Source organism: Ovis canadensis, chromosome 9 (genome assembly GCF_042477335.2).
Source record: "Ovis canadensis isolate MfBH-ARS-UI-01 breed Bighorn chromosome 9, ARS-UI_OviCan_v2, whole genome shotgun sequence".
Lineage (NCBI taxonomy): Eukaryota > Metazoa > Chordata > Mammalia > Artiodactyla > Bovidae > Ovis > Ovis canadensis.
Window position 1 is genome coordinate 66,429,679 of NC_091253.1, and position 14,385 is coordinate 66,444,063.

Genomic DNA, 14,385 nt, shown 5'->3' on the forward strand with positions numbered 1-14,385 from the left:
AAGAATACTGGAGTGGGTTGCCATTCCCTCCTCCAGGGGATCTTCCCAACACAGGGGCCGAACACATGTCTCTTGCATCTCCTTCACTGGCAAGTGGTTTTTTTTTTGTTGTTTTTTGTTTTTTGTTTTTTTTTTTTTACCACTAGCACTACGGGGAAAGCCCCATATGAGTTTATACTTCCAATATGAATTACAGTTCATACTGTCAATCTTTGAAGCTGTCAAAGTCACAGGCATAAATAAAACACACTCTCTTCCAGAGTCCTGCAGAAGTGTGGGCCCCTCCGATGCTGACTGACCAGCCTCAGCTTGGTGGTTAGAAATAGGCTCCTGACCCATCAAGTGGCTACTAGCCAGTGAATTGCCTGATGTGCCAAGGGATGCTCGAATAATCAGAGTCCCATTCAGGAATGTAGTTTGAGAAACTAAGATCACATTGGGAGGAGAAACTGAAAAGACTTGGATAAAGAAGCCCTGAAGGACAGGTGGGGCACAGCAAGATTATGTGATGTTACAGAAGCCAAACCTATAAACAGAAGCTATGAAGCGGAAAAAAAAAAAAAAAAGTAGAGGAAAAGGCACAGCTAGGAAAACAGAGGGAAAGGGGAGACCCACAGAGAGAAACAGACACCCAAGACTTTTGTCCTAGAAGTCGAAAAACTCGGGTCCCTGAAGTATAGTTGGCCCTCCGTATCCACAGGTTCCACATTCACAGACACGACCAACTGCAGATTGAAAATATTCAGGGGAAAAAAGTTCCAGAAAGTTTCACAAAGCAATATCTTGAAACTGCCATATACTGGCAATTATTTACATAGCATTTACTTTGCACTAGGTATTATAAGTAGTCTAGGGATTATTTAAAACATATGGAAGGATGTGCATAGGTTATATGCAAATACTATACCATTTTATATAAGGGACTTGAGCATCTGTAGATTTTGATATTCACAGGGGTCCTGGAACCCACCCCCTGCAGACACTGAGGGATGACTGTATGTTCAATATTCAAGACCCTCAGAAGGAAGCTTCTCTAGGCTTGTTACAAAGCCATATCTCAGTCTTGACCTACACAACACTTCCATGAGTTCAAAGACAGCGTGGCCTTTAAAAACAACAGAGTATTGTTAAGCGAACTGAGAACACTCAACAAAAGGAAAGAAGAATAAATCAAAAGTGATGTGGCTGCCAAAAAATCCCCAAATAACATACTCTTAGATGGCATTAATTAGAATACAGGTCCAGAACAAAGATAATCATCCATGTTTATGTGACTCCAAGCTTCCCTGGTGGCTCAGATGGTAAAGAAGATGCCTGTGATACAGGAGACCTGGGTTCAATCCTTGGGTCAGGAAGATACCCTGGAGAAGGCAATGGCAACCCACTCCAGTATTCCTGGCTAGAAAATTCCATGGACAGAAGAGCCTGGTGGGCTACATGGGTTCCATGGGGGTGAGCTACATGGGGTTCATGGGGTTGCAGAGTCAGACATAACTGAGCAACTAACACAGTCTATAAGATAGGACTCCACAAATTATACCTGTTTTTGGAAGTCACATTTTGAGAAATATTAACAAAGTGAAGTACAAGAGAAAAACACAACAATAAATGTATGAATGAATAAGGTTCAAAATCAAGTAAATTAAATGATTTGCTGCAAGTCACTAAGCTAATAATGCAGGAATCAGAATTTTAACTCAGGTTTTCTGATTCCACTTCTCAGTTTACTGGCTAATTCTCATTGCACATTGTTAGCTTTCTAATACTTTTCTTTACCTAAACTACAAATGTTCACATACTTCAAAGAGTAGACTTCAATGTTTAAGTTTTGTACCCCTTGACACATCTCTGAAGTATTCACTTGCCCTAATGAAACTTAGAAAGAAAGACCACTGTAAATCTTTCTGAACAATACATGACCCAATATATTCCCTGCTTTTGTTGGTAATTGTGTGCTAATATACCTAGCTCAATCTCAGCACACTAGAGCGACAATTTCTTAATTCAACATTTATATATGTGTGTATGTGTGTGTGTGTGTGTGTGTGTGTGTGTATACACAGATATAAGAATCTCTGACATGAATCAAGAAAACTGGAATAATGAGTAGAAAAGTTACTACAAAGCTATGGTAATCAAGATTGTATGGTAGACTTGAGAGTCCAGAAATAAACCCATACATTTTTTTTTTAATTTTTTTTTTAAATTTTAAAATCTTTAATTCTTACATGCATTCCCAAACATGAACCCCCCTCCCACCTCCCTCCCCAGAACATCTTTCTGGGTCATCCCCATGCACCAGCCCCAAGCATGCTGCATCCTGCGTCAGACATAGACTGGCGATTCAATTCACATGATAGTATACATGTTAGAATGTCATTCTCCCAAATCATCCCACCCTCTCCCTCTCCCTCTGAGTCCAAAAGTCCATTATACACATCTGTGTCTCTTTCCCTGTCTTGCATACAGGGTCATCATTGCCATCTTCCTAAATTCCATATATATGTGTTAGTATACTGTATTGGTGTTTTTCTTTCTGGCTTACTTCACTCTGTATAATCGACTCCAGTTTCATCCATCTCATCAGAACTGATTCAAATGAATTCTTTTTAACGGCTGAGTAATACTCCATTGTGTATATGTACCACAGCTTTCTTATCCATTCATCTGCTGATGGACATCTAGGTTGTTTCCATGTCCTGGCTATTATAAACAGTGCTGCGATGAACATTGGGGTACATGTGTCTCTTTCAATTCTGGTTTCCTCGGTGTGTATGCCCAGAAGTGGGATTGCTGGGTCATAAGGTAGTTCTATTTGCAATTTTTTAAGGAATCTCCACACTGTTCTCCATAGTGGCTGTACTAGTTTGCATTCCCACCAACAGTGTAGGAGGGTTCCCTTTTCTCCACACCCTCTCCAGCATTTATTGCTTGCAGATTTTTGGATCGCAGCCATTCTGACTGGTGTGAAGTTAAACCCATACATTTATGGTCAACTGATTTTCAACAAAGATACCAAGGAATTCAGTGGAAAACAGTAATTTTATTCCACAAATGGTGCTAGGACAACTTAATTTCCATATGCAAAAGAAAGAAGTGGGACCTCTAAGTCAGACCATATGTATCAAGATGGATCAGAGAAATCTAAGTGAAAGAGCTAAACTATAAAACTTTAAGAAGAAAATAGAGAGGTAAATCTAAATAATCTCAGATTAGGCAGCATCTCTTAGATATGATACCTCACGCACGAAAACCAAAAAATAAATCAAAAGCATCAAATTTTAAAACTGATGTGCTTCAAAGGATACCATCATAAAAGTAAAAAGACAGCTAACAGAACTGGGAAAATGTTTTCAAATGACAAATCTGATAAGGATCCAGTATGCAAAATATATAAAAAAACACAGCTCAATAATAGAAAAGCAAATATCCAATTAAAATGGATAATGGATTTAAATAGACATTTCACCAAAGAAATATATAAATGACCAATAATCATATGAAAAGATCGCCAATACCATTCATTCGTAATTAGAGAAGTTCAAATAAGACACCACTTCATCCCTACTAGTACAGTGTTCAATAATCAGTAAGACAAACAATACCAATAAGACAAATAATATCAAGCACTGACAAGGGTGCAGAGAAATTGGAACCCTCATATATTGCTGATTGGAATGTACAATTGTACTGTTTGGCAGCAAAACAGCATGACAGTTCCTCACAAAGTTAAACATGAAGTTGCCGTATGACCCACAAATTTCATTCCTAGGTACAAAACAGGAGAACTGAAGGCACATCTTCACCAAAAAACCTGTACATGAATGTTCAGAGCAGTATTATTCATGACAGCCAAAAAGTAGAAACAATCTAAGTGTCCAACAGCTGACGAATGGATAAACAAAATGTGGTGTATACTTACACAACAGAATATTATTCAGCCGTAAAAAGGAATGAAGTACTGATAGATACTGCAACATTGATGAACCTTAGAAACATTATATTAAATGAAAGAAGCCTGTCACAAAAGACCATGTGTTGTTTGATTCAAATTATAAGAAATGCCCTGAACAGGCAAATCTATGGAAACAGAAAGTGAATTAGTGGTTGCCAGGGACTGGGGGAGGGAGGATTGGGGTGAACACTGGCAGGAAAAGGATTTCTTTTGGGGGTGAGGAAATGTTTTAGAATTAGATAGTACTGATACTTGTATAAACTTGTGAATATACAATGAACTATACACGTTAAAAGAATGAAATTTGATGTAAATTACATATCAAAAAGAAGTTAAATAAAAATGGATGGAGGAGATTTTTATCCCTTAATTCCTACAACTATTTCAAGCAGTAACTCTAACATAAAAAGCAGAAAATTATGTTTTAAATGTAAATGATTTTATTACATCTAATTATTGGGATCATTATTACCATATTTTATTATGACGGCATAATCTATTTATGATGGGAGGTAAAGTAAGAGTATGGGCTTCCATGGTGGCTCAGGGGTAAAGAATCTGCCTGTGATAGAGGAGCCACAGGAGATTCAGGTTTGATCCCTGAGTCAGGAAGATCCCCTGAAGAAGGGAATGGCAACCCTCTCCAATATTCTTGCCTGGAGAATCTCATGGACAGAGGAGCCTGGCAGGCTAAAGTTCATAGGGCTGCAAAGAGTTGGATATAACTGAAGAAACATAGCACACAAGCATGTAAAGTAATATATCTGCCATATCTCATGGAGTTTTCATAAAAATTGTATAAATTTCTGATCGAGTAAAAATACTACACAAATAAAAAAGTAAGCACATGCATCAGAGTTCATGAGGACCTGGACACAAGACCCAATGTTGTAATGTAAGACCTTTGACCTTAATCTTCATAATTTTGGATTAGGCAATGGTTTCTGACAAGTAACAACTAAAGCACAAGTCACTAAAGGAAAAACAAATTCAACTTCCTCAAAATTAAAAACTTGTGTGCTTCAAAGAGTGAAAAGGAAAACTGACAGAATGGGAGAAAGTGTTCACATAGCATATGTCTGATAACTTGTTAAATAACATTACATAATCCATTGGGAGATTTAGATCTCTGTTTCCTCCTCCATCAAACCATAAAAATAGTAATACCTGCCTCATAACACTGTTACAAGGATTAATGAGAAAATGACTGTGAAGAGTTCAGCCACCCAGCAAGTAGTGTGTGCCTGCCATGCAGCAATAGTCTGTGAATATTGGTTGCTATTACTATTAAGTTAATATCATTGATAATGAAATAATTATACTGAGGGCTGCAAGGATTTGGAAAAACTGTTCTCTCACATACTATGAGAAATCTTCTGGCTAGTGTTTTGGCCTTGTTGGAGTACACGGTAATGACTGTGTGCTTAACACCCAGTAGGCCCAGGGATTCTATTAATACTTCTAGGAATTTATTCTAAATAACTAATTAAAGGACTTCCCTGGTGGCACAGTGGATAGGAATGTGCCTGCCAATGCAGGGGACATAGGTTCGGTTCCTTGTATGGGAAGATTCCATGTGCTACAGAGCAACTAAGCTCGTGCACTGCAACCACTGAAGCCAGTGTGCCTGGAACCTGTGCTCTGCAACAACAGAAGCCCCCACAGTCAACAGCCCAAGCACCACAACAAAGAGGAGCCCCTACTCACTGCACCTAGAGAAAGCCCAAGCAAAGCAACAAAGACCCAGCACAACCAAAAGGAACAGAATTTTTAAAAAGAACTAATTAAAGAGGTGCCTAAAGGATTATATGTATCTCCATCAAAATACTGTTTATAATAGCAAAAAAAGGAAGTAACTGAAATGTTATGCCCATTAATTAAATGATATGCCCATTAATTAAAAATGGGCTTGCAGCAATTTAAAAAACAGGCTATTCTGCACCAATTTAAAATGAAACTGTAGAAGATTATTTACTGCCACAAATTTTTTTTTATATTCAATTAAGTGAAGAAAAGTTATAAATGTGTATTCTGATGTCTTCTTAAAATACTGAAATGTTATAGCAATACGTACATAAAAAAAAGTCTGGAAACAGATAATCTAAAACTTTTATGCTGTAAAGGTAATTTTGCTTTTCTTCAGTGTTTTTTGTTTTTATGATCAACATGTGCAACTTGTGTAAAAAGTACTTTTGTTTTCTCTTTTCAAAATAACAGTATTAGGCATGTACTAATACCAAATACTCTGTATTTTTCATTCTTACTCTCCTGATAGGGCTTATCACCAATTTGCCTTACCCATCCTATCCCCACCTAGTTTATAAAATCTGATGTAAAGAGGTAGATAGAACAAATAAGGAAACAGGAGATCTGAACACTATAAACCAACTATAAACAGAACACTTCACCCCCAAAACAATAGAATACACCTTCTTTTCAAATGTACATGAAACATTCTCCAGGACAAAGCATATCATTAGGCAACAAAACAAATCTCAATAAATTTAGAATCATACAAAATATCTTGACCAACCATAATGGAATAAATCTAGAAACCAGAAACAAAATGAAAACTAGAAAGTTTATAAATTTATCCAGTTAAACAACATACTCTTAAGCCACCAATGGGTCAAAGAAGAAATCAAAAAGAAATTAGAAAATACTTTGAGACAAATGAAAACAAATACACAACATATTAAATCTTATGAGATGTAGTAAGAATAGTGCTCAGAGGGAAATTTATAGCTGTAAATGCCTACATTAAAAAAGAATATTTCAAATCGATAACCTAACTGTACACTCTTACAGAACTAGGAAAAGAAGAGCAAACTAAACCAAAGCTAACAAAAAGAAAGGAATTAAAGATTAAAGATAAACAGAAGAAAGAACAGAAAACCAATAGTGAAAAATCAATGAAATCAAAAGCTGTTCTTTAGAAAGATCAATGCAATTGGTAAACCTCTAGTCAGACTGACAGAAGGTAAAAAAAAAGGAAGATGCAAATAACTAAACTCAAAAATGAAAGTGGTGACACTACCAACCTTATAGAAATAAAAAGATTGTAAAAGAATATTATGAACAATTATATGCCAATAAACTAGATAACCTAAATGAAATGAATGAATTCCTAAAAATTCACAAATGACTGAAACTGGCCAAGAAAAAATAGATGTCTGAACAGACTTATAACACATAAAAGATTGAATGCATAATTAAAAATTTTCCAACAAATAAAAGTCCAAAACAAGAAGGCTTCGTTGGTAAATTCTACTAAACACTTAAAGAAGAATTTAAGCCATTCCTTCTCAAATTCTTCCACAAAAGAGAATGGAAAACTTCCTAACTCATTCCAAGAGGCCAGCCACTACCATGATACAAAAAGCAGACAAAGATATAAGAAAAGAAAATTGCAAGTGGATCTCTCATGAATATAGGTGCAAAAATACTTGGTAAAATACCAGCAGACCAAATCCAAAACCATATTAAAAGGATTATACATCAAGGCCTAGAATACATACACCTAGGATAAAGCGAAATTTATTCTAGGAATGTAAGGATGATGCAAAATATGAAAATCAATTAATGTAATATACCATATTAATAGAATGAAGGGAAAAAATACACAATCATCTTAATAGGTGAAGAAAAGCATTTGACAAAATCCAGGACCCTTTCATGATAAAAATACTGAACAAACAATGAATAGAAGGGAACTACCTTAATATGAATAAGTGTATTTATAAAAACCAAGAGTTCTCATCACACTGAATGAAGAAAGACTGAAAGTATTTCCCCCAAGATTAGAAACAAGACAAGGATGCCCACTTTCACCACTGTCATTCAACATAGTACTGGAGGTTTCAGCCAGAGCAATAGAGAAGAAAAATAAATAAAAGCCAACTAAAATGGAAAGGAAGAGTAAAACTACTTTTGACTGCAGATAACATTATGTTATATAGAGAAAATTCTTAAATAATTCACAAAAAATTTAATAGAGCTAATAAGCAAGTTCAGCAATGCTGCACAAGATTAATATGCAAACTTCAGTTGTATTAATATTTCTACACAGTAGCAATGAGAAATCTAAAAGTAAATTAGGAAAATTCTGTTTATAATCACATCAAAAGAATAAGAACAACTTCAAAATAAGGGTAACTAAGGAAGTATAAGACTTGTGCCCTGAAAACTACGAAACATTGCTAAGCTAGAGAAGACCTAAATAAGTGGAAAGACACTCCATGTTCATGGATTGTGAGATTTAATATCGTTAAGATGATTACAATCTTAATTGTATTGTAATAAGATAATACTCCCCCAAATCAATCCTCAGATTCGGTAATAACCCTATCTAAATCCCAATGGCATTTTGTGTGTGTGTGGGTGGAAGTGTAGATCCTAAAAATTAATATAGAATTGCATGACACTTTAAACAACAATTTTGACAAAGGAGAAAAAGGTGAAAAGGTCATACTTCTTGATTTTAAAACTTACTACAAAGCTATACTAATCAAGAGGGTGGTACTCCAAGGAGGACAGACATATAGATGAATATACCAGAACTGAGAATCCAGAAATAAACCTTTACATATACATGAACTGATTTTTGATAAGGATGCCAAGAGCATTCACTGATAGTCTCTTCAATGAATGGTACTAAAAAACCTTCACATGTGAAAGAATTAAATTGAACCCTACCACAAGTGATATATAAAAATTAACTCAGTGGACCACAAGCTTAAATATAAGCTTTAGAAGAAAATATTGTGTAAATCTTTATGATCTAGTTTTGTAAATGGATCCTTAGATATAATGCTGAAAGGGCGAGCAACTAAAGAAAAAAAAATGGACTTCATCACAGAATTTAAAACTTTTGTGCATTTAGACAGTATGAAGAAAGTGAAAAGACAATGTATAGAATGGGAGAAAATATTTGCAATTAGTATATCTGATAAAGGATCTAGTTTCCAAATATATAAAAAGCTCTTATACCTCAACAACAAAAAGACAAATAATGTTTTAAAAACGTGGGAAAGGATTTGAATAGACTTTCTCCAAAAAAGGTATGTAAATGACTAATATGCCCATGAAAATGCGCTCAATATCTTATTCATTAGTGAAATACAAACCAAAAGCACAACAAAATACCATTTTACAGTCACGAAGGTAGCTATAACCAAAAAGACAGAAAACAAAAAATGTGGCAAGGATGTAGAGAAGCTGGTGATGGAATGTAAAACGGCAACCCTTCTGTGAAAACAGCTTGGCAATTCTGGAAAATAAAAGTTAAACATGGAATTACCAGGTGATGAGCAATTCTACTTCTGGGTATATCCCAAAGGAATTGGAAATGGGTATTCAAACGAGTACTCTTACACAAATATTCCTTAGCTCAGTATCTACAATAGTTAAAAGGTGGAAACCACCCAAATATCCACTCAACAGATGGACAAACAAAATATAATAGATACATACAAGAGAATATTATTCAGCCATTAAAAAGCAGTGAAGTACCAATACAAGCTCAACAAGGATGAACCTCGAAAATATTATGCTAAATGAAACAAGTCAGATACCAGAAATCACATGCTATGTGACTGCATTGAAATGAAATATCCAGAATAGGTAAATCCATAGAGATGGAAAGCAATTAGTTGTTGCCAGGGAATGAGGGAGGAAGAGTGGGCATGCCAGCTTAGTGAGTATGGGGTCTCCCTTGGATGTGATAAAAATGTCTGGATAGAAATGATAGTTGCACAACATTGTAAGTTTGCTAAATGCTACTCAGCTGTACACTTTGAAATGGTTGATTTTTTTAAAAATTTTTTAAAGAGGAAGGGAGGGAGTGAGGAATGGAAAGAAAATTCAAAGAGCTTCTATCCACAACATTGCCAAAGGTAGAAAGAAGTCACCAGAGCAATTGAAAGCCAAGTGCATCAGGGCTAGTGAGGTCACTTAGAAGACATTCACTAGTAACCCTCATCCATTTCCAACTTCACCCTCTACTTCTCAGACCCACTTTACCCATAAATACCCTTCCTCATATTAAAAACCAACCGGTCTCTTATGTTCCCATTTCCTCCTCCTCACTCAAGCTCTCTAGGGTGAGTAAACACACATTGCTTTCTCTCCCCTGAAACTGACTATACAATATCACCAGGTACTTTAGGAAAACAAATGGTGACATATTTTAAGTGCAAAACAAAGCTCCAGAGGATGGCTCCTTTACCTTTGCAAGCTCTCTTCTCAGCTCCTCTCGCTCGTCCTCTGACAGAGTCTCGGTGGCACCAATTGTGGCAGCAACATCTTCTCCTTCCTCAGGTACTGGGTCTGTTCTCAGCAGACCTTGTTGAAGACAAAAAAAAAAAAAAGTTTGTAAGTATGAAAGCAAAGTACAATTCTCCTTTGGACTCCTTCACAGCCCCAGCCAGAAGGAAGCCAGTGAGGTAAGAGCCATATCTCATCTTTCTGCCTTCAAACGGCCTGGCACTCCTAGGAAAGGACAAAAAAAAAAAAAAACTGATGAGCTACCTGCTAAAACCCACCAAATTACACTCTTTCAAAACTGGAATTTAGAAAATACAGCATTCTCTCAGCTTCTGTTCATTTCTCCAGTCACAATATACTTACTGCAATGCAGAAGAGTTAAGAGGCCAAGAATGAGATCTTGCCAAGACTTTAAATGCTTAACTAGTAAATCAGCATGACTAATATTCACAGAAGGAGACTGTAAATGTCTTTAGCTTCCTCTACTAATCAGATTCAACTCTTATAGCCTCAGTGAAGAACCGCCTAAAGAAAGTGTATTCCATTTCTTTCCCTAGTGGAAGAAGGAGACACCTTCTTGTAACTTTTTAAAAATATGTCTCATCCAGTCCAGGCAAGAGAATTCCATGGACAGAGGAGTCTGGCTGGCTACAGTCCATAGGGTCACAAAGAGTCGGACATGACTGAAACGACTTAGCATGCATGCACTCATCAACTCAAATTTCATGAACAAGCTTATGGTTGCCAGAGGGAAGGAAAAGGGAAAAGGATAATTAGGGAGTTTGGGATGTACATGTACACACTGCTTTATTTAAAATGGATAAACAACAAGGGCCTACTGTATAGCACATGGAATTCTACTCAATGTTATGTGGCAGCCTGGATGAGAGGGGAGTCTGGGGGAGAATGGATAAATATATGTATGACTGAGTCCCTTCCCTGTTCACCTGAAACTATCACAACACTGTTAATCGGCTGCACCCCAACACAAAATAAAAAGTTTAAAATATAAAATTTTAAAAAATATGCCTCATCCAGATAACCCTTTAGAATAAAATCCTAATTTATATGCACACGTGCCAAGTCACCAAATCATATCCTACTATTTGAAATCCGAGGGACTGCAGCCTGCCAGGCTCCTCTGTCCAGAGCATTTTCCAGGCAAGAATACTGGAGTGGGCTGCCATTTCCTACTCCAGGGGATCTTCCCAATCCAGGGCTTGAACTCGATTCTCTTGCACTGGCAGGCAGATTCTTTACCACTGAGCCACCAGGGAAGCTCCTAATTTATCTAGGGTTGGCCAAAAAGTTCATCCGAGTTTTTCTGTAACATCTTATAGAACAATCTAAATGAACTTTTTGGCAAACACAATATATTCAGAGAAATGACCAACACCCATATGAAAGCTTTCTACATTATTTAAGACCAATCCTGCCACACCCACTGCCCTGAAATAACTGCCAGTGTCTACCCACCCACCAGGAAGAATTCTGTATTTCCAGAGGGCAGCCAGGGAGGCACCTGACTCTCAGCAACTCCCCCTTCTTCTGCCCAACAAACCAAGTACAAGGCTAAGGGCAAGTTCAGTGAGGCCCCTGAACCTTAGGTGCAGAATTTATGAGGGCAGTTAATTTAATATAAATAATTTTAATATTTTAATGCAACATTATTTTAAAAATCAAAGTTAATTCAAAGAATCTAGGATGAACAAAATATCAAATTCTTAAACAGATAGGCTCAGTATGGCTGATTTTTCCTTTTTCCTCAGGTTCCAAGAGTGACTATCATAGCACTGTTTCAGATCTTGTCTTTATTTAAAATGTTAGTATTTTGTTCATCATGCATGGATGCTTAGTCACATCTGACTCTTTGTGACCCCAGGGACTGTGGCCCGCCAGGCTCCTCTGTCCATGGGATTCTCCAGGTAAGAATACTGGAGTGGGTTGCTGTGCCCTCCTCCAGATCTTTTGGACCCAGCGATCAAACCCTCATCTCCTGCACTGCAGGCAGATTCTTTCTTGCTGAGCCACAGGGGAAGCCCTTGTTCATCATGAATTTCTTCCATTTTTAAATTTCTTAATATAATGCATTAACATAATACTTATCTGGACTGCAGAGCTTTTTGATGCCCCCTTAAATTTTACACCAGAAACAAGGCCTCGATCACCTTTCCGTAGTCACTGTTTTGCCATCTGTTTCCATGGTTTGGGATTTTCAGTCTCCTCTGGCAACAGCTTTTTTTTTGTTTTTTTTTAAGTCTTTATTGATTTTGTTACAATACTGCTTCTGTTTTATGTTTTGGTCCTCTAGCCATGAGGCATGTGGTATCCCAGCTCCCCAACCAGGGATTGAACCTGTACCTCTTGCATTGGAAGGCGACGTCTTAGCCACTGGACCAGGAGGGAAGTCCCACGGCAAAGGCTTTTTTGCAGAGGGAACCAGGGAAAGGTCTCCTCCTCTTCCTGCTCTTCGCCTCTTTCCGCCAGTGAGCATTACAATAATCACACCAGCCCCCACGTCCCCTTCTGGGAAGGGCTAGCTCAACCATAGTGGCAATGTGGCATCCGCCCAGAGTAAGATGCCAGGCAGCAGATGACAGACTTAGCAGGCGGGCAGAGATGAAGGAGAGAGAAAGAGCCTGCTGTTCAACAAGCAGCAAGCACCATGGCAAGCCCAGAAGTATTCATATGTCCATACGTACACTGAGTAAAAGGTACAAAGACACTTGCTCCTGGTCTATTGTATATTCACTGCACAATAGCAGTTGATAATTAAAATGACAACAATCAATAGCGTAACAGTGCCTACCTGAAAGATGTTTACAGAATTGTTAAAGGCATAAAAGTAATACAAATAAAACAGTTCAAAAACTGGAGTGGTGAATAGGATATGATTAAGTCCTCTCATGCAGAAACGATACGTGACAGGTACAATCAGTGGGTGGAAAGGCTCAATGAATAGTTGCTTCTGCAGGTCCCTCCAACACATCTGCAAACGGATTGCCCAAGTCATGATCCAAATCTTATCATGTCACTCTCCAGCTTAAAGTGGATCCTTTAGTGGTTCCGTTATTTTCAAGGCAAAATTCAACCCCGTAGTTAGCACATAAACCTTACCGGACCCATCCCCTGCTATCTGGCACTGGAAGCTTGAGCCACATCAGACTGTGCCAAGATGCTGTACTATGTACAGTCAGAAACCACAGAGGAGGGAACTCCCTGGTGGTCCAGAAGTTAGGACTCTGTGCTGTCACTACTGAGGGCCTGGTTTCAACCTCTGATCAGGGAATTAGGAGCTCACAAGATTCACGATGCAGTCAAAAAAAGAAAAAGAAACCACTGAGGACAGACCATGTATGCTTGCAAATGGATCCCATGTAGCAGGTTATTAGAAAAAGAAGCTTAAGTAGGAGAATGGAAGAGAAGCATACAGGCAGCAATCGTACAAGGCAAGGGAGTAAGCACCACGACAGAGTTCAGTATAAATATTCTTAATTTTATTTTTAGTGTTTTGCTCAGACGTCTCAAGTTCGCTAGGATGCAACAAAGCCCAACTAAACTCAGGCGCTAAACTTACCTTAAATAACAAAGAGTTTTTTGCGCTTTTTAATAAACACTATTTTGTAAATCTGCTTATGGAGGAAGATGCAATATCTGATGATGAGGATGATAATAGTAATAATTATATCTAATAATGCTTTATGAGTAACTATCCAATTCCAAAAATAATCTAAGATGATTCTATTAATACTAATCAAGAATTTAGTTGCGCTACCAGGGAAAATAAGTGTCTCAGGAAACGGGTTTCTGGGATTGTCCACAGTTAGCTTTGGGACTACCAAAATGACCTTGAGATTTTATGTTCACAGTCTAAGGAAGCTAGTAATTACAAATCTGTTTTTTTCACATTAGCCTGTAGGTGGCAGCAAATTATTAATATTAAAATTTAAAGATGAGGTTTGTTTTATGATCGTCAACTAGAGAAAAAACTGGAAATTAAGGACATGAAGGAAGAACAGAAAGAAAGATACCAAAATCATCTGAAAAAAATCTAACAATCATGACTTAGGAAAATTATTAATAACCATAGCCACTGCCACAAAGTGCATTTTACTTACATCCAAATTTGAGCTGCTGCTGCTGCTAAGTTGATTCAGTCATGTCCG

General features: G+C 37.4%; 1 protein-coding gene across 2 annotated transcripts in view; it reads right to left on the bottom strand.

Moving 5' to 3' along the window:
- The window catches only part of TPD52 (tumor protein D52), a 125,258-nt gene that overhangs the window by 24,072 nt on the left and 86,801 nt on the right, over window positions 1-14,385 (bottom strand). For both annotated transcript variants that reach the window (XM_069601080.1, XM_069601079.1), the window contains exon 2: window positions 10,182-10,297. In XM_069601080.1, the coding sequence (XP_069457181.1) occupies window positions 10,182-10,297 (116 nt within the window). The remainder of the gene's footprint in view (window positions 1-10,181; window positions 10,298-14,385) is intronic.